This window comes from Hirundo rustica, chromosome 8, assembly GCF_015227805.2.
Source record: "Hirundo rustica isolate bHirRus1 chromosome 8, bHirRus1.pri.v3, whole genome shotgun sequence".
NCBI lineage: Eukaryota > Metazoa > Chordata > Aves > Passeriformes > Hirundinidae > Hirundo > Hirundo rustica.
In genome coordinates, this window is record NC_053457.1 from 7116576 (window position 1) to 7142795 (window position 26220).

Consider the following 26220-nt stretch of genomic DNA (forward strand, 5'->3'; position numbering starts at 1 on the left):
TACACTGTTTTTACGCTTCATTAAAAGGGTATTTTGTATCAGTAGTAAGTAAATACGTTCTTTAAGAACTATCTGACCTTATTCTTTGTGCCTTTTGTGTTGTAATGTAATTATACTTGGAGAAAGTATAGACTCTTAATAGATATGTATCTTGAATAAGTAGGCAGCTGAATTACTGCTCAGACAAATGCTGGGGTTTGCTAGAACCAAAGGCATTGGGACATGCCAGCAATTTGTAAGTAATGCAATGTGAACGTCACTGAGAAAAACGATCACAGTTCTGCAGTGCTAAACCTTTTCCTGATGTGTTTTGTTTTTTTTTTTTCAGCTGATGCCTTAACTTCTGTATTGACAAAAATTAATCGAATAGATATCGTGACCCTGTTGGAAGGACCAATATTTGATTATGGAAATATTTCAGGCACCAGAAGTTTTGCAGATGAAAATAACGTATTTCATGATCCCATTGATGGTAATTGAATTCCGTAGTCATATTTAATTCAGTGAGATGTCCAATAATACATAATGCTGTATAAAGTAGACTTTAAAGAAAGATTGGAAGTTCTACAGGAACATAAATTTTAAATATGTAAAGGGGTTTTCCTCTCCTAAAGCATGATACAATAGAACCATAGAATATCCTCAGCTGGAAGGGACCTGTGAAGATCATCGAGTCCAACTCCCAGCCCTGCACAGGACAGCCCCAAGAATCACACCGTGTGCCTGAGAGCATTGTCCAAATGCATCTTCAACTCTGGCAGGCTTGGAGCTGTGACCACTTCTCTGTTCCAGTGCCTGACCACCCTCTGGGTGAAACACCTCTTCCTTATATCCTAAACCTCCCCTGACAGAGCTTCCTGCTGACTCACGTTCAACTGCCCATCAACCAGGGCCCCCAGGTCCCTTTCCACAGGGCTGCTCTCCAGCCTGTACACAGCCAGGGTTGCCCCACGCCAGGTGCAGAACCCAGCACTTGTCTTTCTAAACTTAAATGGTTGGTGATTGCCCAGCCCTCCCTGCCTCGGAGCTGCTCCCAATTTCGTATCATCAGCAAACTTCCTCAGTGCACCTCAAGTCCTGCACCCAAGTCATTTATGGGGATATGTAGGTTGCACATTAATATCTCAAACAATAAATGCAGAGTCCCACAAATGCGTGCCTGAGTAAACACTGGTTCCCACCAGCCTCACTGTCGGTTGACAAGACCAAGCTTTTCTCCTGCAGCAGTTGTCCTTTGTGGCTTGCCCATGTCTATTTTTTATGTATCTGGTATTTAATGCTTGACAGTTTACCTGGAAATATAGCTTTGGCTTCCTGTCTAGATATGAAGTGGTAACAATTCTTCAAGAAAAAAAAATTAAAAAAAATGGAAGAACATGGGGGAAAAGTGCATAGTATTTGCATGGAATATATTAATGTGCAGTTTACTACCAAGCCTCTTTGAGATCTGTGAACATCGATTGCTTTATGATTTTCACTTGGATTATTTCTCCAATGGCAGTAGAAAAATAAGAAAATGTTTTATTAGTGCATGAGTGAATGTCTTTTTCAGTCTGGTAAAGTCGTGTAACAGTTTTTGCATGGAAGCTCTATCAACTAAAAGCAGAACTGTCCAGGTTAAATTGGAGTCAGATTAAAAGCAAAACTGAAATTCTCCTTGTAAAACAAAATTTCTATAGAAGTGCTTATTATTTATCAGTATATAGAAGATGCTAAATGTTGACTTTTTCTTGTTTCAAATGTTAAATAACAGGCACTGGATTATAACTTTGATTTTATTCACTTATAAATAGCTCCTTAAATAAGATTTTTTTTTTTCTTTGTAAGTAACATTTCTTTTGGTTTTTGTAATTTGTTCACTTATGTTTTGGCTTTCTCTGTATTTTAGTAAGATTTTTTTTTCTTCAGAGCATATGAGCTCAGTGTACCTCCATTATTGAGCAGCATTGCTGGTCATTGAATCATTGCACTACAGAAATAGTTTTCTGTTGACATTTTAAGAAAGTTGCTCTTGAAATGTTGCTTGAGCCTTTTGACAGTAGCATCAATGTTTTTATGAAAAAAGCGCTTCTCTGCAGTTGCTTTGTGTCTCTCCTCTTCTCTGAACCTTCCTCAAGCTTCCTTTCCTCACCAAGACCAGACCACCTTTGCCTTTCTCTCGGCTGGTTCAGGGAACAACCCCCCAAGCCCTGTTGATGCACCTCCCCTTGCAGGCAGCACAATGTCCAGTTAACCACACAGCATGTGTTTTTTGTGTTTTTTTCCTTTCCTAGGTTGCCCAACCTCATTTGCCAGAATGCGAACTTAAGGTTTCGTTGCCATTTCTTATGTGTGTATTCAGTTTAATCCTTTTGTATGTTTGTTCTTTTTTTTTTTTTTTTAATGTTTTCATCAATTTTTCTTTTCTCTTTATTTGATCAGTGTATCTGATTGTACCAATGTCACCAAGATCACCTCAATCTTCAAGATCACCAAGATCTCCTTACTCACCACAGTCTTCTCACCCGTATAACTTCACTGTACCTGAAATATTCATATAGCTCTCCCTTGTGTTTTTGTTCTTTTATCCCTTCGTTAACTTCCTTACTTTAGTTTTTTTTTATCCTGCTGTGTATTTAGATCTGCTGTCTTTTAGTATCCTCACTAGGATCCATTTCTGTTCGTCATTCTTCAGCTAGTCCATTCTTGTACTCTGTGGTTAAATTGGAGGTATATGTTAGTAACACTGTATTTCTGGTATTGTGTATTTTTATATAAAAGCATATTGAAAATGTAGACCTGTTTTAGAAGGAACACCTGCCGACAAAATGTGGCTGTCCTGTGTTATGATCTACTGCTGTCTTTAAAATCTGTTAAATAAACTTCCAAATTTGAAAAAAAAACCCCAAAATAAATAAAAACTTGGAAATAAAAACTTACACAATATGGCTGCAAGAGATTGTCTTGTATGTAAAGGGACAACCACCCTTGTCCACATTTGATTTATTGCATGCCCCTAAGACAATCTGCTAAAGCTTGAAAATGTTTAAAATGGCTGCACATGCAATTGCTGAAAACTTTACGGACTATTAAAAAAAATAGTCAGAAGTACTGGCTTCACTGTAATAGTCACTGGCAGTACTCGTTCTTTGTTCCATCTCTTTAGGACAAAGTTACAAAAACTATCAGAACTGCATTGGTTCTTACACACTTGCACCTCCTCATATGTTTCATACTTTATGTAACCCATAAGTCATTTGGCATTTGCTTATTTGTTGCTCCATGCTTCATCCCAGTCAGTCCAAATGTGCTGTCTTCCTTAGGTTATCCCTCCATTCAAGTGGAACTGGAAACTCCCACTGGGTTGCGCTTCGTGCCGCCCACCCCCTTCCACCAGGACGATTTCCTTAGCGACACCTCTAGCCTAGAGTCACCCCTTAGAACTCCCAGTAGACTGAGTGACGTGTTAGTGACCTCCCAGGGACACGTAGATGGTACAGCAGCAGCACCGCCAGTGGTGACTGAAGAGGACACCTCACTGGATGACAGCAAACTTGATTTCTCAGTGCCTAGAGAAGGAACACCTAAAGAGATTTCCGTAGGCCAGAGCCAGTTGGAGGAAGTGGACCTTAAAGATTTTCCACGGTATCTCGGTAGTTATGGCGGGATATCCAAAGATGCTAAACAAAGGCAGAGTGAAGAGACTAGTAAAAGAGGAGTGAGGACTGAACAGCCTGAGAGAGAAAAGTCTGGTACTGATGAGGAGATGACGGCAGAAAAGTTTAAGTCTCTGTTTGAGGACATTCATCTGGAAGAAGGAGCTGAGTCTGAGGAGATGACGGAAGGAAGAGTATGGTCAATTCTTAAAGGTGTTCAACAAGCAGAACACGAAATGTCTTCAATTACAGGTTGGCAGCCTGACTCCTCCAGCGTCTCCGAGGCACCGACGTCGGGGCGCAGGATAGGCGGCAGCCTGCTGGATCGCCTGGACGAGAGGTGAGCACCCCGTGTGTGTCAGCAGGCTTCCCACGCTGCCTCGGCCACCAGCAGCACTGCGCGTGTTCCCCACCCTCTGAGAACATGTCTATATACTTATATACACAGTTAAACTTGATTTGGCCTCAGATATATTTGTCTTTAAAAATGTGTATTTATCAGGTTTCATTCTTGTTATAGGTGTTTGAGAAGTATTTCATATTAACTTTAGCAGGTAACGTTTCACGCTGTCTTGTGTATTTCTATTTATGATTCATCTCAGTGGTGCATAGATGTAGCTGGAATCAAGAACATTATCTGAAACCAGGATACTACATTACTCTTATTTTTGAGCACCTTTATAGCAGTCATCCTTTCTATTTGCATCTCTTTGCCTTCCCTCACATAATCGTTACTTTTCCCATAAGCCAATTTTTGAACCGTCACTTTTTATAACACTTACTTCAAGTGTATTGTGTCATGCTAATTTACAAGACTTTTGAAAAGATGAGTTGTGAGGCGTAAGAGGGTCAGAATGGTGATACTAAACCCTAGTCCTGTCTGTTGTCTCACAGCAGTGACTGCAGAGGAGGGAGAGCGATGTATGTGCTGCTTTCCCCCTGCACTCTCCCCAGCTCCACTTGTCTTTGACGTGATGACCTGCTGAGAGGGATGCTTTCTATACATTTATCCTCAGTGCATTTCTCTTGTACGAGCTTTTCCACCCTGCCCTTGGACCTCCTTAAGCTTTCAGCATTGACAATATGTGTTGTGCGGTTCAGCCCCAGTGGTGCCCGCTGGGCAAGGGGTTCCTGCAATCACTAATTGAAGGAGCCAGGCCTGCAGGCGCTATAAATCAGCACAGAATGATTATCTGCACAGTGATCGTTTGTCTGTGAAGCAGTTTACCTCCTCTGCATCTTTGACTCAGGATGTTTTAAGGTTCGAGGTAGCATTAGATGCTCTCTTATCAAATCCAGTGGGAATCTGGTCATTGATTTCAGCAGCACTTGGACTGCTATTGATGTGATTCCTTTTGTTAAGCAAGTGTTGTTATTCTGGTTTTATATTGTGTTAAATTAGTAAAATAGATCACTTCTGGAAGTAAAAGGCTTTGGTTTCTAGCTAGATGAATTCACTTTGCTATCTTTTATAAGAGATTTGCCAGCAAACAGCTGGCATATTTTCATATGTCACTGTGACACATAGTGTTTAACAGAAAGTGAGCAAAAATACAAAGGAAAAGAAAACTGTTTATGAGAAGTGCAGGTGAAACCTCTCCATAGGTAATCTGAGGCAAAAATCTGGTCAGCTTTCTATCTTTTAGTAACCTTCCTTGCCTTTGTCTCTGCATATTACTGAGACTTTGCAGTATCTAAGGACTTATTTACAGATAACCATATTTTTTAAAAGGCAAGACCTATCTGGAGTACAGATATTGTACTTTGGGGGAAAAATAACTGGTGATTGCATGGTAACAGATACTTTCATCACCTCTTTGATTAGAGAGTGGTTTAAAAATTAGTGCCTTGAGGCTTTAGCTCATCATTATACAAGAGAACTGGTATATTTTTTTCCTTTTTCTTCCCCTCCACCAAGTGAAAGGAGATTAACATAAAACATTTGGCCTTGTTTCCAGTGTCCACGGTATTTTCATTGCTTCTGAAATGATGCCACGATGCAGAAGACAAGGTTATTAAATAGATTGATGTTTGCAAGTGGAGTCTAAAATTTTACTTTTCTCTGTGTGAAACGTACAGGCTCAGGCTGAAGGCTCAGTAAGAGGCTTGGTGCTTTGCCCTTCTGGCTGTGTTTTAAGCCCTGAACAGCTGTCTGTTCCTTTCTCTTTTTCTTGTAGTTCGGACCAATGTCGGGATTCTGTTACCTCATATGTCAAAGGAGAAGTAGGGAAGCCAGAAACAAATGGAAGCCTATCCGAGTCCACATCAGAGGCAAAAACTAAATCCTACATCCAGGAAGCTTTAAATGATGTGGGAAAACACAGTGACAAAGAAGTCCTGAAAACAAAGTCCCAGATCTCAGCTGGTACTGATGAGCAAACATTATCATCAACAGCATATCAGAAATCTTTGGAAGAGACCAGCAAGCCAACAACAGAAGGCAGCAAAACATCTGTGCCTGTCAGTGTGAAGAAGATGGGCTGGAGTACTTCTGAGGATGGCAAGCCAAGAACAAGCATCCAAGAGGAGGAGGGAGCAGTAATGTCTGAACAGAAGGTACAGTATGTCCTGTAATAATTAACAATGTGAGGAGTCCCTGTTGCTTGACATATTGGTTGACAATTTTTAAATTTTTTTTATGACTTGTAAAGTTGTTTGTGACAGGGTTAGGGGTTTTTCCTCATCCTTCTTTATGTCAGTTTATTACTGAATTGAGGAAAATGGAATCTACTGGAAATTTTTATTCCTGTTGTGAATAGAATGGGGTGGAAGCAGGATAGGCAGGGGAGCCAAGAAGGGCTGCATAATCCCCTCCCTGCCTGGCCCTGAGCCCTGGAAGAGGTTAGAGCAGCTTCTGGGAGCTCTGTCCCGCATCGCTGGGGAGCAGGCCCTTCCCTGCCATGGCATACCACCTGTGCAAGCAGTGCCAAGCTGCTCAGCTGTCCTCCATCTGTTTCCACTAAGGTGTTGCCACTGGTTTCCCACTCTTCCTGTGACATTGAAGCAAATGATAGGAGCAAAGAAATATAGGGGCCCTTCTGTCCTGCTCTTTGTCCCCAAAACTTCCTGCGTTGTTTTTTTTGTTGTTGTTTTTTTTTTTTTTTACTCTGTTAGTTTGCAGAAAAATAAAGTTTGGGTGATATTTAATCTCCTCCTTACTTTTTAAAGACCTCGTTCATCCCAACTTCAGAGTCAATCCAGTCAAGATGAATAAAAAGATTTCTAAATGTGTAAAGCATTTTTCCAGGTGGTGGTTCTTTCTCCTTAAAATGCTGCTGAGGGGCTCCCTTTCCTTCCTCTCTACCTTGCCTGACTTGTACACCCTTCACTGCAGAACCCCAGTTAGAAGCTGCTTTCTGACAATGAAATTTTGATAGCTTTCTCAGTTGCTTCTATTTATTTACCAGAAGCTTAGAAGGAAAGTTGACTCAAAGAATGGCTTGTAGCCCAGTAGCTGCGTGCACCTCACACCCCAGCAGTGGGAGGATCGCCACAGAATAAACCTCAGGGCCAGCAGGGAACCAGGCTGAAGAGGGGAGTTGCAGAGTTTCTTCTTCATTCCTCTCTCTGCTGAGATTGTCTTTCCCTGGATATAACACAGGAGGAGATTATAACTTTTGGGAGCAAGATATTTCAGTGGAATTGTTTCTACACGATATAGATTTTCTTTTTTATTGCAGCACAATAAAAATGTTGGCTGTGGTGGGCTGCAGTAAATCATTCAGGTTTAAATTAGTTCATTTTAAACTATTCTTTCGATTATACAACCAAGAATTCTTTTATTAGATGGTAACGTAATCAGTTTCAGCAGTTATGCGGCATATGATTGTTATTATCTTGTTATCAGTTCGTGACACAGTAAGATCTTTCCTAATGTTTGCTAATTACTGGAATACTTAAAAAATGTAAGTAGGAGCCTTTGCCTTTTTCCAAGGCAGTCAAAGGCAGATGGCAGCGTGTCTGTAGGTTTTGGGGCAGGCCTCACTGTGGTGGTGCCATGCTCTGATTAAATGCAGGAGTGAGTGTAGATGTGCACTGTAACGTGCTGAGGGTGTGCTGACATGCTGCACTTCCCCCTCTGCGTTCCCATCAGTGGGAAGAGGAGCTGTCTCCCACTTTTGTGTGCTCTTTACTGTTGGATACCCCATCTGGATTGAGAAGAATAAGCAAGTGCTTTCTTTAGGCGTGCTCTCTGCGCTACTTCACTTTATTGGTAAAGGCTGATAATCTTACCTGCTAAATAACAAGTCATTTTATAGGCATGATCTTTGAATAAACTGGTGTCAGAAAATAATGTCATTTCAAAACGTGGGTCTCTCACAAAGCCTGAATGGGTGAGAAACTAGCATCTGTTAGAATGGCAAGAATTGCTTCTATTATTTTGTTGATATTCCTTCAATAATGCTTTCTAACCTAATTTGAATTCAGTAAGTTTAATTACTAATGCAGCCCAATTTGTGGTGAGACTCTTCACGCTGTCATGAAAACAGAAAGAAAATTTCAACTGCAGTCTCTCTGCAAGGCATTCTTCAGAAATGCTGTATAAAGAGAAAAGTACAGAAGAAACAGATTTACTTCTGTGGAGAGAAAGTGGGAACAAACTAAAACTACTTTGCCAAAGTAAGATATTTTTATCTGTGACCCAGTTGGAAAGAGCCAGGAAGCAATAGTCACCCACCTGCAGGAGAAGGGCTGCAGCAGTGTTTTGGCGCAGAGTTTGCACCAAGAGATAAATTCAGACAATTGATACTGGTCTGACGCCTGGTGATGTGGATGAAACAAATCCTTGGCCTCATCCCAAGTCCACGTAAACATTTACAAAAGCACTGCAGTAATGGTGGAGGTCATATCATTCTCTACAAATGCTCAAGCATCAGATTCCAGTGGTCTTTTTAAATGAGAAGAGCACAGCACAGTTGCTCTGTTATTCCAAAGAGGATGATGCCCAGCACATGGTCAAGGTGACTCTCAGTGTCAGAATTCCATCACAAATAAACCACTGTTTATTAAAAATAACTCTTCCTCTAAAGCCTTTGTGCCCTCTGGAAATCTTCAGCTTTCTTGTTACTTCTTCAGGAGAGGATTGGTTTATAATTTTTTTGTATCCATATTTGACTAGTGCCAGAGGACTGTTGATGAATTCTGTCATCCTGTCCTAAATGCTTTTTGTTATATAGTTCTTTTTCTCCTCCACCCACCTATGCCCACTCTTATTTTGCACATAATTTCTGAGAATTACTTCTTGTTTATGACATCTTGGGCCAGATTCAGAAAGAGAAACAGATATCCAGTTCACAATATCCACTATCCGTGATTTTAAAATCAGTTTGAGGCTGTCATTGAGTAAAACAGAGGAAATTTTCAAATTTCTCTGTTCAGGAAAGGGGTGGTTCAGTCGAATACCTTGGGAGAAGGATCTCTGCCTTATGTCACACACAGAGGTGGGAAGGTCCTTGTCACATGCACACAGAGCTGCTCAGCCCAAAGCTGAGCTCCTTGGCTTTTGGAGGGGAAAACCCTGGGGCTGGCAGAGGGTGCCAGGACAGGGTAGACACCTGTGATAGCACCAGGCTGAGACCAGCAGCACTGGGCTATGCCCCCTGAGCTGAGCTCTAAGAGCTCCTTTCTTGAAAAAATGCAGAATGATTGTGCTTCACACTGCAGTTTTCCATCTTACAAAAGCAGATAAATACTGAACAGGAAAGCATTAATGAGGAGAAGTTCTTCAGAAGGCCTTTTTGTAGCATTCTGTGTGGAGGGGCTGTGCTGAATCTTTCTGTGGGACTGTCTTCCTTTTTTTTTTTTTTTTTTTTTTTTTTCATTAGGGAATTAATTTCCCACACTCTCTGAATCCATACAGCTTGTTTGAAAGAATAATTTTTAGGGGAAAAAAATGAGTTATGGCAGGGTTTGGGGGTTTTTTACATAAAATTTAAAAGAATTACATAAGGTTTTGAAATGTTACGGGTCAGATACATTCCAAATACTTTTTCTGAGACTTGAGAGCTGCTGAGCTATTCTATAGCTGTGTAATTATCAGGTTCCAGCATGCCAAGGAGCAAAAAGGCCACCTCCATCATGTACTTTAGCAGTGAAACTGCGAGTCATTATGTACACAACAGAGACAGGGAAAACACTGTCCGTGATAACCTCTGTTTTCTTCTCCTAGTCCTGATCAGCATGTTCTGTCTTGCAAATGTGCTGTTCAAATGTACTAAAACTGCATTTATTAGGAATGTAGTGACAGTGACAGTGAGATTGAGAGTGACTCAAGCTCAGGTGAGGAGCAGAGAATTACTACAAGAGTTTACCGACGGCGGTTGATTCTGAAGGTACTTTGTGATTTGCTTTCTTGAGGCGACGTTGGCATGAGCGTGGGTTTGGTCTGCTGTGTCAGAATGTCAGTTTTGGCACGCTGGAGCCCCTGTGGTAGCGTGCTTTCCATTGCCAGTATGGATTTATAATCCAGTGCTAGGTTGCCTTTCCTTGCTTTAACACGGGTTTATGGGTTCTTCTGTTGGCAAACAGCTGTGCTGCATGGAGTGCTGTGTCCTTCACTGCCACTGTTGTGCATGGCATCTTAAAAACTGCAGCTAGATGCAGCATGTTGGTCTCCTGTAGAGCAAGTACGAGCCACTGAGGAAAATGGGTAACAATCTTTCCTTTTTTTTTTTTTTTTTTTTTTTCCCTTTTTTTTTTCTTTTTTTTCTTTTTTTTTTTCTGTTGTCTTTAAAAAATTCTGAGTTACAAGTTAAACATTTGCAGGAATAGACGAGTATAGGAAAGTATGAGGCACTGGTAATCTGGTTGAAACTTGTGGTTCCTGAGTGTTTAATGTGTTCTGGAAAACTTTCTCCCTACAGCAGATGATCCTGATTTTAAATCTACCAAAGTTAATAAAAGCCTTTGCCTTCAGTAGACTCTATTTAGTATATTTATTTACAGATGGCATTCACTTACAGCACAATATATTATATATAATGATAACTATGATAATAATCATATAAGTAATTGTATTTGCCCTTCTAATATTTTTTATGTGGTCATACAGTACGACATTATTTTCCTGCAGTGTAGAGCATGAGAAAATAAGTCTCTGTCATAAACTATTATGTAATTCCTCAGTTACTTAAAGGGTTTATTAGATTCTTATTAGAAAATCATGTGGTCAAGCCCTGAAAAAAACCAGCAGGGCACCATAGTGCTATTACAGCACTAGTGCAGTTTGCCTAGGACGTAATTGTTACTTTAGGAATAAACTGTGGCATTTCAATTGCACGTATCTATATCACTGTTGCTAGCATCCTTTGTGGAGAGGAGCCTGCGCACCACAAAAGGCACTGCACCTTTTGTGTAATGTGGGTGGCAGATAGGCTGCCCTGCACAGCTGCCAGACAGTTCAAAGTGCAGATGCTTTTGGAAGAGGAAGGGTGGCTTTCTGGCTGCCTTCGCCATGAATTCCTTCGGTACGCCCATCGTGCTTCCGTGCGGGACAGGACAGGAACGGCAAAACTGAGCTCAGCAGAAATGAATGTTCTTCCAATCCCCCATCTCCCCAGGCAGAAGCTGCTGCCATCCCTGAAGGGCCCTGGGCCTGTCAGGGTATAAGCCTTTGTTGTGGTTTAACATCCAACCACGGCACCCTTCCTCACTAATTCCCCCTGCAGATCTGCAGATGAGCCGTGACTGCTGGGGCTCTGGAGTGTGGTTTCTGTTCTCAGCCAGCCTGTGGGCCACCACGGCCCCTCCGAGGCTGCAGGAGCCTCTGGTAACACAAGGTCTAAGTGTGCTGCAGAGTCAAAGACTGCATAGTTGGCCTGTGGCTAAGGGCCCCCACCCAATTTACGTCTGAACTATTTTGGTGTCCGCTGGTTTGCAGTCAGGAAACGTTGGAGTAGAAAAGGGGAAAGCGTGTCAAAGGCAGCTTTCTCTTGCTCTCTCTCTTACAGCCCCTGCGTTTAGAGAAAGGCACAGAAAATTGGTTTGTAACGTGGTGGTATAATTTGGGGTAGAACTTTTAACAGGGCCATGGAAAAGCAGCATATTTAGCGTTGGAATCTGCAGCTAGTGCAGACCCGGTGGGAAGGGTGTGCGTGGCGAGTGGAGGCGGCTGAACCTGCGCTGTTGGGATCGTGTCTGATCTCAGCTGGATTAGAGCTGTACCTGTCTCTTGATGAGAAAAGGCATGTGATTCTTTGGTTATTTTCTGATCGTTTATAGCTTCTTTTTTTATCCCCCACTCTGCATCTTAAGACAAGCTCAAAACAGAACAAGAGAAAGTTTAAGTGCAACAATCATCAGGCCTTTTAGAGAAAGAATTTGATAGTGGAAGCCACCATTTTGATCGTGTAAAGTTCATGAAATGGTGGTATGAAATGGAACAATCAAGATTTAACATTGGTAGGGACCTGGACATTTTTCTGCATGTTCCCAGGAGCAGCGGTTCACTTTGGGTGAACTGAAATTGCTGTGAGAGCATGCTCAAGCTGAGGTACAGCTCCTCGGTCAGGGACAAGGTCTCAGATTGAAGTGCTCAGGGGCCTGGAGCAATGCTTGCAGCCTGCAGAGGGAAAAATAACTCACACTGCTGCTGCAGGGCCCCGAGCAGCGGCCGGGAGCAGCAGGTTCTCACCTGCCAGTGCCTCAGCGCCTGCCAAAGCGGGTGCTGTGCCCAGACCCACACCCAGCTTGTGTCCAGCAGCAGTGGGAGGGGATGGGGGTGTGCTTGGAGCCTCCACTGAGCAGAACTGCATGTGGGAACTGTGTGGCTTTACTGTAGCCTTTATTTATAAGATCGTAGAATGGCCTGGGTTGGAAGAGACATTAAAGATTGTCCAGTTCTAACCCCGTGGCATGGGCAGGGTCACGTACCAGTAGACCAGGGTGCCCAGAGCCCCATCCAGCCTGGCCTCGAACCTTCCATGGATGGGTCATCCACAGATTCTCTGGGCAACCTGTGCCAGTGTCTCACCATCCTCCCAGTAAAGAATTTTTCCCTAATATTAATTGCCCTCCCTAGTATTCATCACTGCCTGCACGTTGCATTTAAAGCAACGGAGGTACTCGCACAGCCTGCAGGCATGAAGTTTGCTGGCACCAAAACCTTGAGGATAAATTGAGTCCTGTGAAAAACAGGCTTTGCCATGTGCCTCCACAGGTACATTCAGAGCTGAATTGCTTCATTACCTTTGCTCTTCTTTCCCAACTTGTTTTTCCTTTCCGTGCCATTCTGCAGTATTGCTAACGCTATTACTTCCGTTTCACTGCTACCTCAGTTCTCGGTCCCAGCCCAAATATGGGGAAAGACTTTGCTCTCCCACAAAGGTATTTTCCCAGCAGTCCAAGAGCTGAGTCCTGTCAAGTGCTCAGTACTCTAGAGCACATTCCCATGAGATTTAGCACTTCAGAGGGCTGAGCCCATAAAACCAGACAAGCAGGGACTGATGCCCATTTCCACATGTAATAGGATCTTATTCTAACCTCAAGGTAGTGCAGATGTTTTTGTTTTTCTTCCTCTCCCCTCTTGTGTTCACATGGCGGATTGATGGGATGGAGCATTGCAAAAGAAACGGGTTTATGGTAGTGCAGGAATGTGAGCAATTAGCACACAAGGGGAAAATAAGAGGGCTTGCCACAATGTGGACATTCAAAGCCTGATCCAAAGCTCCTGTTGTTCAGCCACGGCAGGAATCAGCGTGCAATTTTTCATGCTTTTTCAGAGGTTGTTAAATCTTTCATGGATACAAATTTTTGGCTAATGCTGTTTTAGTAATATTCTTGCCAAAAGGTTTATGGTAGAATGTAATGGAAAAGACAATATATTTCTAAGCAGTGGTTATTCAAATCTGATGTAATTTAGAATCTTGCACTTTTGCTATTTCTTGCCAATTTTTATTGAAGATTTGTCCCTTTCCATGCATCTTGTACCAGTGAAATGCCCCATTACTGATCGTGGAGGGTTTGGTTCAGCCTGCACGGGAGAGGTGGCCTGAGCAGCAGTTAGTCAAAGTTAGCCAGCAGCTTCCATGGCCTTGCTATTCAGGGGAAGCTTATTTATGGAAAATGAAATGCGGCCGTCCTGTAGGTGATAAGAATTAAGTGCCCATGCCCTGTGTGAGGAAAATGGGAAGCATTTCCTTTTGTGTATTGAGCAGGGCACAGCGTCTCCACTGGAGTCTCTGTCTGGCTGGGAGAGCTGCAGGTAAGTGCCCTCTCCCTGTCCTGCCCCGTGAGAGTTGGAGCTGCCAGCTCGGTAAGATAGCGCGGAGTAAATCAAACCCCAGACTACAAGTGCTGTTCTGAGGTGTGCTCATCACGTTGTTTTCCATGCCACAGGCACCAGACCTATGCCCCAGCTCCCAGCAGTGGGCCGTGCTTTGTCCCATTTGCAGCACCATTTGCTCTCTGGTGTCCCTGCCTTGCCTGTTGTTTTCCTGGGATTTTTCTCCCCCTCCTGTGGCTTTAGCAATACATCTGCAAACAAGCAGCTACAGACTCAGCATGGGCGCAGGCAGAGAGTTGTGGTGTCTGATTAACAAGGTCTCCCTGAGCAGGCAGAACTCACTAATGAAAATGACCTTACTGAAAGATGCTTGCTTCTCCTGTCGCTGCCACAGAGGCCCGAGACCCCAAGGAGACTGAGGCGCAGCTGCTGTTCCTGCGTTACAAGAATGTGATCTCGAGACTGAAGGGATTATGTCCTGATGCTGGCTTAGGCCAGTGAGGGAAGAGGTCTGAGTGCTCTGTGCAGCTCCTGTTCCCACTGCAGCATTGCCTCTGGTCTTTGGCAAAATTAAACATTTAGGGTCTTTCCGTCTTGCTTATTTCCGCCTGCTTTTAAATTCTTTTTCATCTGTGTGGGTAAGACGCATCCAGCTGCACCTTTTTTCTCCACTGTTACAACAACACTAGATGTATGGGAGGAATAAAAGGGACTATTATCCCTCTAGTAACAAAACAAACATGAAAGAAAACCAGAGCTCTGACAAATCTGCAGTGAACTTTGGCACAACACTGCAGCACTGACTGTATAGCTCCGTTTATCTGAAGGTCCCTGGGAACACCCATAATCTGCAAATAACTGTTAAGAAAATCAGTGGAGCTGGCAGAAGACTGAGGAAACTGCTCTCTGCTTCTCCTGCACTGGAGAGCAAGAGAGAGAGGATACCAGCTGGTTTTGGCAGGACTACACTCCAGCGAGCAGGGTGACATTAAAGCACTCTGCTTTGCAAAGCTTCCTGGCATGTTCTGGGGCTGAGGCTTGCAGACTGCAGCCTTTGTATGCTTTAGTCCCAGGGATATAACTGGGCTTCCAGTAATCACGGTATTAAGTTTTCTCCCTGCCTTTCTAAAGCTTTTGGTATTGTGACAGTGATTTTGACTAGTCAAGGGTAAAATGGAGCCCACATAAGTATGATGCAGCAGAAGGAATTTTATTCTTTAGCTGTGACGCAGATGCACCAGCTTTGTGTTTAAAAACAGCTTTTGTTGACAAGGTCATCTAATGTGCCATTCTAACCCGGTGCTGGTTTGAGCTCTTACAACTAAAACTGCCAGTGGATAGGGTTTTTTTCACAGCAAATATCCATCTTTATGACTGCATAGGATTAGAAAAGTCAGTAAATCAGATCTACCTCCTGCCAGTTGTGAGCCCTCCTGCAATTTGTTTAACTACCCACCAGCAAGAGAATTGTGAAAGCTGGATTTCATGTGTGCTGACTGCTGAGTATTTACAGCTTTTATCCTTAAATTGTGCTTAAAGGAGCATGTAGCTAATTAAAGCCCAAGATTCACCACACCTTTAAACTGCATTTTCTTTCAGGAGACATCTTTCAGTGCAGCAGTACACATTTAATTTCATTTGGAGCTGAACACAGTAATTCTCACTAGGTTGTTTTAAGGGATAACCTTGCTCATAGCTGCAGTAAGGAGTCAAAGAACCAGTACACGTAAGTGGTGTTGGAGTGCCAAGTAGTCTGGTGACCTTGCTACTGGCCGTGTTGTTTTGTTTCTGGGTTTTGTTGTAATGGCTTTGGAGAGTCTACTCATGAGAGGGAACCTTTCCATACCTCTGTGCTCCATGGGATGTCTGTGCCAGGGTTGTCTCCCACTCCTTGGGGTACTGTGTTGGAGCTCACTGGGGAGTCTGTGAACCCACACATAGGAAAGAAACTCTGCAGCTAGTTCCCCATCTGCTCTGCATCTGATTAAAACGTGAAGTCTCCAGAATCAGTCTTTCCCCCTCCCATCTCTTTGTGAGTAGTAAACCCCGCAGGTTTCAGTTCCCAAACCCTTTACCCAGTCACTGGCCCCTGCCTCGCAGCACTCCCGTCCCTTTGCTCGTGGGAAAGGAAGCAGCCAGCTGCCGCTGGGGCCCCGCTCGCCGCAGGGACCAACCTCGCACTTCCCTCCCCTGCACGGAGCCTGTGCAGCGCTTGGGCAGGTGTGTCATTTCTCCTTCTGGGGAATGGGTTTTCCAGGCTCCATCTGAAGGCTCCAGTAGCTGTCTGTTCTGCTGTGCTTTTGCAGGGATGCCAGTGTTCCCTGGCCTGGGCACCTCAGTTGATGTGTCTGAGGCGCAGGACCTCGTCCTTATGTCCCTATACAGCAGAATCCACCTGGCTGTGAAGCCTGTCCTTCTCTTGACGATGCTTCCTGAAGCACCAAAGTCCAGCAAGTTGTACAGTTTGCTAACAGTCTGTGAAAGCCTGAGGAAAAAGATGTGTAAAATGTCTGAAACTGTTCCATTGTTTTAGTTATCAAGTGGGCGACTTCAATACAGCTTTCAGTGCGACACCAGCAGAAATTCTGCACTTGTGAAGAATGAGAAACATGGCCGGGGGCTCTGCTCTGCAGTACTTCCCCCTGGCTCCCGCCTGCTGCCATTCTCCCCAGGCGAGGGAAATGGAAAAGCTTGGCTAGAAAAGATCACAAATGGCTTGTAAACAGAAGGAAAGGTTTGTTTTGCTTAGAGCTTTGAAAGAGCGTACAATCCCAGTGTTACAATGTACATCTTGAAAAAGCTGCATTAGTAGGGAAAATGGTTTTTAAAAAAATACACATGGCATCACTGTATTTGTTTATTATAAAGCAGTGCCAGGAGCTTATGTAGACAACTATGTATAGACTACAGTAGACAGAAACTATATTTTGCCTTTACTGTTCAGTACATGGAAACATTACAAAATCTGTAATAGTCTCCTTTCAAATATTATTTTGTAATTAATATTGTTATAATGTGTTTTATACAATATTTTCTTTCTGCTTCTTCCCTCTGCTTGTAATTTTTCCATAATGGGTTGAGGGTGAGGGGAGAAGAAAAGATTTAAGGATTTTTTTGTTTTTTTGCATTAGTCATTTGCAAGTGGAAAGTTTTCATATGTAGGCCAGCTACTTTATGTTAGCCTTACTTATATGAAAGATGAGACAATGGATATTTTTGAAGCATCAAAAGCAGTGCTTGCTTCAGCACCCATGTTTGGAAATACGACTTTGTGAGATAAAGTTAGCAAAGTTCTATTGGAACGTAAAGTTTGCGACTGCCAGCTAGGCTCAGGCTCTAAAGTAATGTCATTTATTTATGATTTGAGCAGTAATTCCGTTAAGCAGAATTAAGTCACTGGCATAGCAGCTAAGAAACTGCTTTTACATTTATTTACACTGGTTCTATAAATTGCTTGGTACTACAAGAAGTGATGGCTGGAGTGCTGCTGATCTCAGTGAGTCATGGACCGGGCTGCCCAGGCTCCTCGGCACGGTGCCACCGTGCCGGGCAAAGTGTCACGTAAGATAACTTCCTTCATTTTGTAAGTGCTGGGAAGTCCTGTCTGTCTTCTGTGTGTTTAACAAGCTATAGGCAGAGCTGTCTTTTTAAGTCCCAAATTTCTCCCATGTTAGACCACGTTTCTGCATGTGCCAGGCACTGAGAAGCTGTGAAAAGCTAAGTGATGTGTCCTAGGACTCAGACTGACCACTCGATTGTGTTACCCAGAGAGCTTCCTGACATGCATTAGTTAATAAGAGCAGTGTGCTAGAAGCTCCTTACAGGCTTCAAGGAAACATTTTGTACAATAAATGCGCGGGTATCAGCATCGCTAAATCAACGAGGCTTTCATAGAGTTCGTGTGGCATAAAGCAAACTGTTACATAAAGTTGAAGCTAGCATGTGCTTGTTGCTTGGATTGGTGTGGAAATATGTGTGGGTTTGACAGAATATAGGCTCTATTGCTAATCTTATAACACGTTCTTTAGGGTGAGGAAGCAAAAAACATTCCTGGTGAATCTGTAACAGAGGAACAGTTTACCGATGAAGAAGGCAACGTCATCACGAGAAAAGTAATCATGAATTACATTACTGCTCTGAGTCTTTGCATTCAAGTAACTTCTTTTAACATACTTTTTCCCTTTAGAATCTAGGAAAAAAAAAAAATCGATGCTTTTCATGTATTGCTTCCCACAGATCACCCGGAAGGTAGTAAGACGTGTTGTTATCCCCCATGAGAGGAAAGTTGGTGAAATGGTAATGCAACGGGGACTACCAGGAAATAACAGTAGGCGCAGAGGGTTGTGGTGACTGCTAGAAAGTGCTGCTAAAGGGCTGGAGGTTTGCATTTAACAAGAAGCCTTGGCAAAAAGTGTGGTGCTTGCAGTTATTGGCAAGTCGTGCGTTGGGATCGCGGGGCTGGGGCGGCGTCAAGGGAGCCCGGCCAAATTCTGTCGGCACAAGGCATCAAGGTCTGTTTCTGTAAAACAGGCAGCAGGTCTAAGCCATGGGTTTGGGGCCTGGTTTGTGCCATCAAGTTGAGCCATGTCAGTGTGTTTGGTTGCCCTGTGCCTTACAGCTGTAGGTGGATTGTGTGGCCTTTCCACCAGCCCAAAGGAATGAGCTGCAGTCTGATCCCAGTGGCCTCTCACTCACCCTGGTGCTGGTGACTGAGGGTTTGCAGGATTCAGGTCAACGGGAACATACCCAAGCAATGGTATCCTTTACAAGCAAGCACCAAGACAGGATTTTGTCCCTGGTGATCAAAACTGGAAGCCTTCTGCAGGCCTGGACTATGCCCAGCTTTATCACCCTGACAGTGGGAAGAGTGGGACTATTATGTGCTAGCACACCCCAGCCCCTCTTGGAAAGGGCTTCAGTGGCAAGGGAAGGAGTGGGCAGGCTGTGCCTCAGCTGTCATCTGTCCCAAGCAGGCCTTGGGGGAATGGGCATCACCTCTGGAAACAAATGGCTTCAGAGGAGCTTGTGCCTTCTTCCCCAGCACATGGCCCTCAGATGTCTCGGCTCGAGTAAAACTGTCACTGGGGCTAATGAAATCCTTGTCTGAGTGAAAACAGATTCAGAAAGGAAGATAACAAATACCCTTTATTTTCTGGCAATTAAAAAAAAAAAAAAGAAAAGAAAAAAAAAACTAGGGACACATGTCACAGAAATAAGAGAATGGAAACAAACTTCTTTCCATTCCCTCTTTCCTAGTTGTTTATGAACAAAAAAAAAATCCTGCCCAGCAAGGGGTAAACATTTTCAATTTGCTGCACCAGATTAGATTAGTTGGAAACTACAAATAGTTACAAATACATCAATGAAGATCACCTGAGGGGTAAATTCTGCCCATAGCCACACATAAACAGATGCCTTTCTCTGATGTGAGTGAGGCTTGTGATTACTGGAGAATTTATTTTTAGATGATTATTGAGCTACTTTTAATGAGCAAAGATGAACTTTATTTTAGGGTTTGCTGTTTTAAAGATACTGAAACCTGCGCTGTTTGTCACTGTCGTTGGTTTTACTTCTGTGCTGCTTCAATGCTGGTTTTTGCTGGCTTTCTTCCCTTTCCTCTGTTACTAACCTGCTCACTTTAAAGCACAGATTTTGTGAAACATCATAAGACCAGCCACAGGCTCTGCTGCTAGGAATGCCCACCAATATGCCTCACCCAGGAGGTCGATTGGGAAAGGGGATTTTTCCCTGTCAGTGGCACCAGCTCCTGCTGCAGTTGGCAGCAGGGGCTCTGCCGAGGACTGACTGCCAGCTGGGCACTCCAACCCAGGCAGGGGTCAGGCTGAAATTGCAGAGTTGTGTTCTCTACTTGAAGATGATATTTCAGACCTGTGCTTTTGCAGCTCAGTGGAGTGGATAAATAGATTGTGTGTATCTTTGAAATGAAGTGTTAATGTGATTTAACTGCTTTTTACTTACCCTGTTACAGCAAAATGCGTACCCTGTTTTGGAAGCTGGTTTACAGCTATGAGTGCTCTCTGAAGACTGTGTTAATGTTTGTACTTTTCCTTTAAAGCAGGGAGAAGCTTATAAGGTTAAGACAAAGAAAGAAGTCAGACACGTGGAGAAGAAAAGTTACTCATGAAAGCTGAAAGCCGACCACTGAGCGGTCAGTGTGATCAATTTTCTTCCCTTGTTGAAGGCTTTTGCCAGCATGGGGAACAGCACCTGGGCTGCACAAAGGCTTGCCTCTGCTATCCTGACTTGGCTTCCCTGCTGCAGAATAGCTGGCCCTTGATCTTTTAAGCAGAAAATGACCTTGTGTTCACATATAGAAATTAAGCTTTACTTCTCAGAAAACAAAGCAAAGCAATACTCAGACATGTGCAAGATTTATGGGAATTTTACAGTGTCTACTGTTTGTAAGCCATAGAGCTTTCTACCCTGAAAAACTTAAACACAAATAGCAAAGGAGCTGCACACAAACCTAGGAGTGAAATGCTTCTTCCACTGTCAAATGTGTGATTTGAGAGCAGTTACTCAAGTCAAAGTCCTTGTAAGTGAAGTGTCTCAATATTTGCCAAAAAATAATCCCTACCAACTGTTTCTTGTGAATTTTATCAATCCAGCCTTAATGGTTGTAGCAAGGCAGCAGCTGATGGTGTAAGGTCTTCCCAAGCTAAACCCAAACGCACAGACACAGACACCCTTGCAGGGGACTCTGTAAAGATGTGATGGAGCACCCTGAAGCCAGAGGCTGCTTTGCCTCACTGACGCAGCTACAGTCACACAGAGATGTGCCTGTAAATATGGGAGGAGCCCGTCCGTGTCTATCAATGCTGGTCCATCAGTCACGGCTCCAATTGCATAGGTTTGCCATGGGCATGTCTTTTTTGTGCTCAGAACTTCGCTTAGCTTTGTTGGGTTTCAGGAATTGGACAGAGGAACAGTTTCTGAAGTGCAAGACTGTCTGTTATCCTTTAACTGTACATATGGTATGGGATTGACTGTAAGATTTAAGGACAGAATAAACAGGACCTGGCAAATAGACCAGAGGGTGAGGAAAAGGACAGAGAGAAGCAGAGTCTCTCCTGAGTCACCATTTGCTTCTGACTGATGCAATGTAGGGTAGCCCCTGCAGCCCCCTGGCCCTACAGGTGCTCTGAGCACGTGAGTAGAGCCATTTAGACAAACAGCTCTCAGTGTGTGGGATCTAGCTGAGGGGTTTATGGGACCAAGCCCCAAGGAGCGAGCTCTGTGCGGTGACTGGTGTGATTTCAGTATCTGGTAAGCACCTACTGCATCCACCTGAATTCCTGCTTTTACTGAGAGTCCTTCCGTGTGTGCTAATACAGCTTCACGTGGTTTGCTGCTCAACATTCTCATAAAATATTTATTGTTAGGAAAAGGGAGGTGATTTTTTAACACAGCTTTCCCCTTTATGGAGCTCAAGGATATGAGCAAGCCAAAGCCAAAGCAATGGCACTGCTTGTATGAAATTGTGTCCCACACTGGGTCCCGTGCTGCTCCTCTGTCAATCTGCAGGGGCGAAGCAGTAGAAATGTGTAAATTCAGGCATTGAAGGCAAGATGGGGCATTGAACCCCACAAGCAATGGAGCTAAAGAGCCTGCTAGCATTCAAGTTTGATGCAAAAGGCACTAGGGATAAGGGAAAAGCATTTAATTTTATTTTAAATTACTTAAATAAGGCAGTCTTTGCCTAATGTATGAAAGTCTGACCTTCAGGAAGGCAGAGTCTGAGTTCCTCAGAACCAGATTTGCTCCCATGACTGCTGATGCATTTCTCCTGTGATTTCCAGTAGGCAAGTCTTCCATGGTAGAGTCCCTGAGGACCTCAGAGAGTCTGTCTAGATAATGAACCTTTCCTCCGGGGGAACTTTGTCCTGTAAGATGAATCTCTGTGCTCCAAACTTTGATATGTTAAGTGTGACCAAATGTGCACTAAGTAATTGTGAGTCTGGTCAAGAGTCCATTAAAAACATTTCACTTGGATGCAGAAGTAGATGTATTTGCACAGACAGGGGATCCTATAGAAAAACCGTTTGTTTTGTAATCACAAAAGACAAAAATAATCCTGTTGGGCAGGCAGAGGTGGTTCTTTTCTTTGGAATGTTTGCAAAAAATCACGACGTTAGCGAGGATTTGCTGTGAAAACATCCCTGTCCCCATTGCAGAGAGGCCCACTGTGAAGCATAGGTTGAAAGGAGAAGCCAAGAACTCCTGCGTGCAGTTCTGCAGGACAGCGCAGTGTGAGCTGGCGTGCCTGCTGCAATGGGAACAGGCGGCTCTTAGCAGCAGGACAGATTTATGACAACTGGAGATGTGGGCAAGGACAGATTGCTGTAGCATGGGAGGAGACTGCGAGCACTCCTGGGGAATGAGCGTGGACCTGTGACCTGATTAGTAACCAGCATGTCCGTGCCAGCCCGAGTCCTGCCGGCACCGTGCCAGCCACGCTCCTGCGCAGGCTGCCCTGCGCCCGGTGCTGCAGAGCCACGGGGCATCCAGCTCCTGCTCGCTGGGGGGTTTGTGCTTCTGCTTCCTGCCCTCCCTGCTGTGACAAATGTCACCAACTTGCTGTCCTTAGGTGCATGCTCTGGTTTGAGGGGTGAGAGAGCAGGAGCTGGACCGTCTCTCCTCTGTGCCAATCGTGCAGGCCAGGCCAGAGGGAGATGGATGAGGCTGCTCCTTGTCCTCGCTATTGTCCTTCACCAAGCCTCCTAAAGTCTGGGCACTGTGTTCCTGGCTCTGCCAGTCGTGTTCCCTGAGCAACTGGCAGAGGTGGATGTGCGAGGAGAGCAGGTTTTCCATCGCTGTGGGCATGCTTGCACACAATGAAGAAAAATGTGCTGTGGAAGCAGCAGCTCTCTGTGTCTGGAGACGATGCTGTTCCTTCCACAACAAAAGAACCTATTCCTTGTCTTCATTGGATCAGATGAGCTGGTGCCATGTCCGGGGCGATGAAATGCAGTGTGCTGCAAACATGTTTGTAAATCAGTTCACGAGCAGTGTGGACATCTGCAGCTGCATTTTTTTGCCTCATGCTGGAGCTCAGCTAATGTCATTGTCTAGCTGGAAACTGTGTGATTTAGCCTATTGCAGAATTCCATCGCGCCGGTTACCTTTCTGTTTAGTCAGGGAAAGGCATGAAACTGATTCTAACAAGATATTTCTGAAATGATTTGTTCTCTGTTTTCTCTCCACAGTGTGCTTTTACTGCCAGTATTCTATAGGGACAGTCACGGAAGAAAAATCAACAGGAATTAAACATTCACCTATAAAAGTGTGCGTGTGTTTGCTGCTTCCCCACATTAACCGCATGGTTTTTATGCAAAAAGAAAAAAAAAACAAAAAAAAAACCAAAAAAAACCCACCACCAAACAAAAAAAAAAATCCCAAACAAAAAAAATTAATTTAGCATGAGCCAATTTACAGAGCATGGAAATTCACATTCATTCACAGGATTGGAGGGTGCGCAGTTACCAATGCAGTGTATATACAAGATGCCATGCTGTTAACAGCTTCTCTCAAGCAGTTTGATTTCATCTCAAAAGAAATAAATTCCTGTGGCCAGAGAGGATGTGCGAAGACGAAATGGTTAAACCACGGAAAGACACTAAAAATACTAAAATCCACAACAGCTCGCCTTATTTTTCTTGGACCCAAACTGTCAGGGTATAAAACACTATTTGTTTCTTTTTTAAACATCAATAGTTTTGCTGTAAATAAATAACACTGTATAAATTCTAACAAAATAGAATAAATGTTGATAAGGCACTGCCTTTTCAATCACAAACAGAATATTGCAAATGCATTGAGCAGGCTAGGTGTCTCAAATGGCTGCACCTACAGGGATATTCTGGGTGTATCTTCACAGATTCTTGTATATTAGCAATTATAATGTTTGTATATGCAAAATCGCTAGCTTGATTTTAAAAAAATCTTTAAAATCTGCTGCAAATTTAAATGATTCCCAAAATGAGGAATTCTGTAGTTCTGTGAAAATTTTTCTTCAGAGTACTAATATTTTGATGCATGTGTTTCACCTTATTTTGATTAAATCTTTTCCAGTTTTGCAGACACTATACCGCAACATGAAAAATAAGATTTTATCTGTAAACACAAAGCCCTTCATCTAATATTTGTTGCTGTTGCCAATTTTTCAATGAAATGACCTAAGACCCATAACATATACAGTAGTTGCATTATGGGGAGGGGGGTGCTATCTGTTCTTGCTTTATAATGGGGGTAATGCTTGCAGCTTTAGAAGTGGGTTGGTGCTCCAAGGAGCACAAGTTTGGGATATTTTTAAATGAACTGAAGAGAAATTATTAGCTAATAGACTGGCAGCACGCTGTAAAATTATTACTGTATTGTGTACTGGCTATAAGATGTAGAATCTTTCAGTAAGCCAATCATCTGTAATCATCCTAGCAGTGTAATATTAGGTTGTTAAGGCTGCTGTGTTTTAAAGGGCATTTTTATTTGGTTTTTGGTGAAATACTTTAATTTGTTGATTATATTCATATGGAAACAGCATTCATTGATAATAGCTCTAATTACATATGTATGAAAACAACAAACACTGGATGATCTAGTTGATTATTTAAGCATAAAATAAATTGTGTTAAAACTCTTGGATAATGTGTATTTGGCAGTGTTCTTGTCCTTACAGATGGGAGGCTTCGCAAGGCCAGCAGTTATCTGCTCCTGGCTTTCAGCTGCTTTTCCTCTCTGTTTCTTTTGTGTGATCCACCTCTTCATCTTCCCAGTGTGACAGGCCATCACTTGGCAGGCTCTCCAGGTCAGGGCGGCAGGAGGAGAACACAGCAGCCAGCAGCACACGCCCAGCAAAGCTAAGGAAAACCCACTCCCTGGGTCAGAGAGGTGGGGAAAGGGCCTGTGCAACAGGGGTATGTGCAGCCCTTTCTCCAACACATGTGAGCTCTGGAGCTCCTGTAAATAATTCTGCCCTGCCAAGAACCAGGAAAAGCCCTACCAAAAGCAATTTGCTTCACAATATCAGATCAATAACAGACCCACAGCCCATGAGGACATTAAAATATGCATCCCCTGTATATTGCATGCACTTCCTGTATATTAAGGGTGATAGAGCACTGTTTCAAGAATGTGGCCAAGACAGAGGTTTGTGGGCAGCATCAGTACACACACTGCTCTGAACTGCAGGCTTCTGCTCAGGTGCAGTAAATACAGTTTATTACTCAGGGATCAGTTTTACCTGGCTTTTAATGCACCGTGAAGGTGAGGTATTTCACCCTAGCTTTGGCACCTGAGGAAGCACCTCTGCTACAGATCCACCTCAGTCTGCTTGCTGTTATCTGGTAATCCCCCCAGGACCTGGTCCTCACCTGGGGTCAGTCAGCAAAGCTCTCCAGACTGTGATGAACAGCACTTGGAGAATGTAACAGGTTGGTTTGTCAGTGTCTCTGAGTTATTAGGGCCACTGCCCTTTGAAGCAATACAGTAAATGAAGTTTTCATCATTTGAGCAGCTGGTCTGTGTTGCAATGTATGTTTTACGTGGGTCAGGATTCTGCTGGTACAATGCTGGTGGCTCAGGTCTTTATGCCAAAGTTTGGAGGACAAATGTCGCTTACACCACAGGAGAACAAGCATTTCTTCCTGCAGTTCACAGTCTGGCAGCAGTGATCATTCTGCAGACCTCCCCATCCAGATACCTCCCTCCCTCCCCTCAAGTATACAGACCAGCTGAATGAGAAAAAGTGTTTTCAGTAAATGCTCTGAGATGTATATAAATGATATTATGTCATGATTGTACAGCTGGAAGCAAAGGCTGTGGTGACAACCAGCAGGAAGGCAGGAGCTCTACTGTGGAAGAGCCTCGCTTCAACCTCTAACAGCATCCAAAAGGCAGCATTTTGTTTGACTCATCTCTGCCTGGTTCCCTGTTAGTGCCTGGTGCCGGCGTGGAAAAAAGCTGTGACTGTACGTGGAATGGCAGCTGTGGCAGGCAGAAGCGCTCTTTGTGCAGACAGAGAAGCGAGGCTGCCTGTGCTGGTAGCAGAGCTGTGTAGGTGAGTCTCGACAGCTCTCCTGCCGCTGCTGGTGATGCATGTGGCAGCTCCGAGCCAGCGCAGCGTGTCCCGGCTGTGACAGCGCACGGGAGTAGCTGCTGGCACAGCCTGGGGCTCCGAGGGTCTCTGCAGCACGGCCCTGTCACAGGGTGCCCGAGCAGGCCGTGATCACGGCCCTCCCTGTCACAGGGTGCCCCAGCAGGCCGTGATCACAGCCCTGTCACAGGGTGCCCGAGCAGGCTGCAGCATGGTCCTGTCACAGGGTGCCCGAGCAGGCCGTGATCACA

At 43.9% G+C, this 26220-nt stretch overlaps 1 protein-coding gene across 7 annotated transcripts in view; it reads left to right on the forward strand.

Moving 5' to 3' along the window:
- Window positions 1-24522, forward strand: part of ANK3 (ankyrin 3) — a 349693-nt gene extending 325171 nt beyond the window's left edge. For 4 of the 7 annotated variants that reach the window (XM_040072042.2, XM_040072041.2, XM_040072035.2 and 1 more), the window contains 5 exons: window positions 329-472; window positions 3888-3975; window positions 5813-6191; window positions 19934-20026; window positions 23085-24522. In XM_040072042.2, coding sequence (XP_039927976.1) covers window positions 329-472; window positions 3888-3975; window positions 5813-6191; window positions 19934-20002 — 680 coding nt within the window. In that variant the 3' untranslated portion in view covers window positions 20003-20026; window positions 23085-24522. Of the gene's footprint in view, window positions 1-328; window positions 473-3302; window positions 3976-5812; window positions 6192-17885; window positions 17970-18093; window positions 18154-19933; window positions 20027-23084 lie in introns of all 7 variants that reach the window. The other 3 variants (XM_040072038.2, XM_040072037.2, XM_058421436.1) reach the window with 2 other exon arrangements.
- Window positions 24523-26220: the final 1698 nt, after the last annotated feature.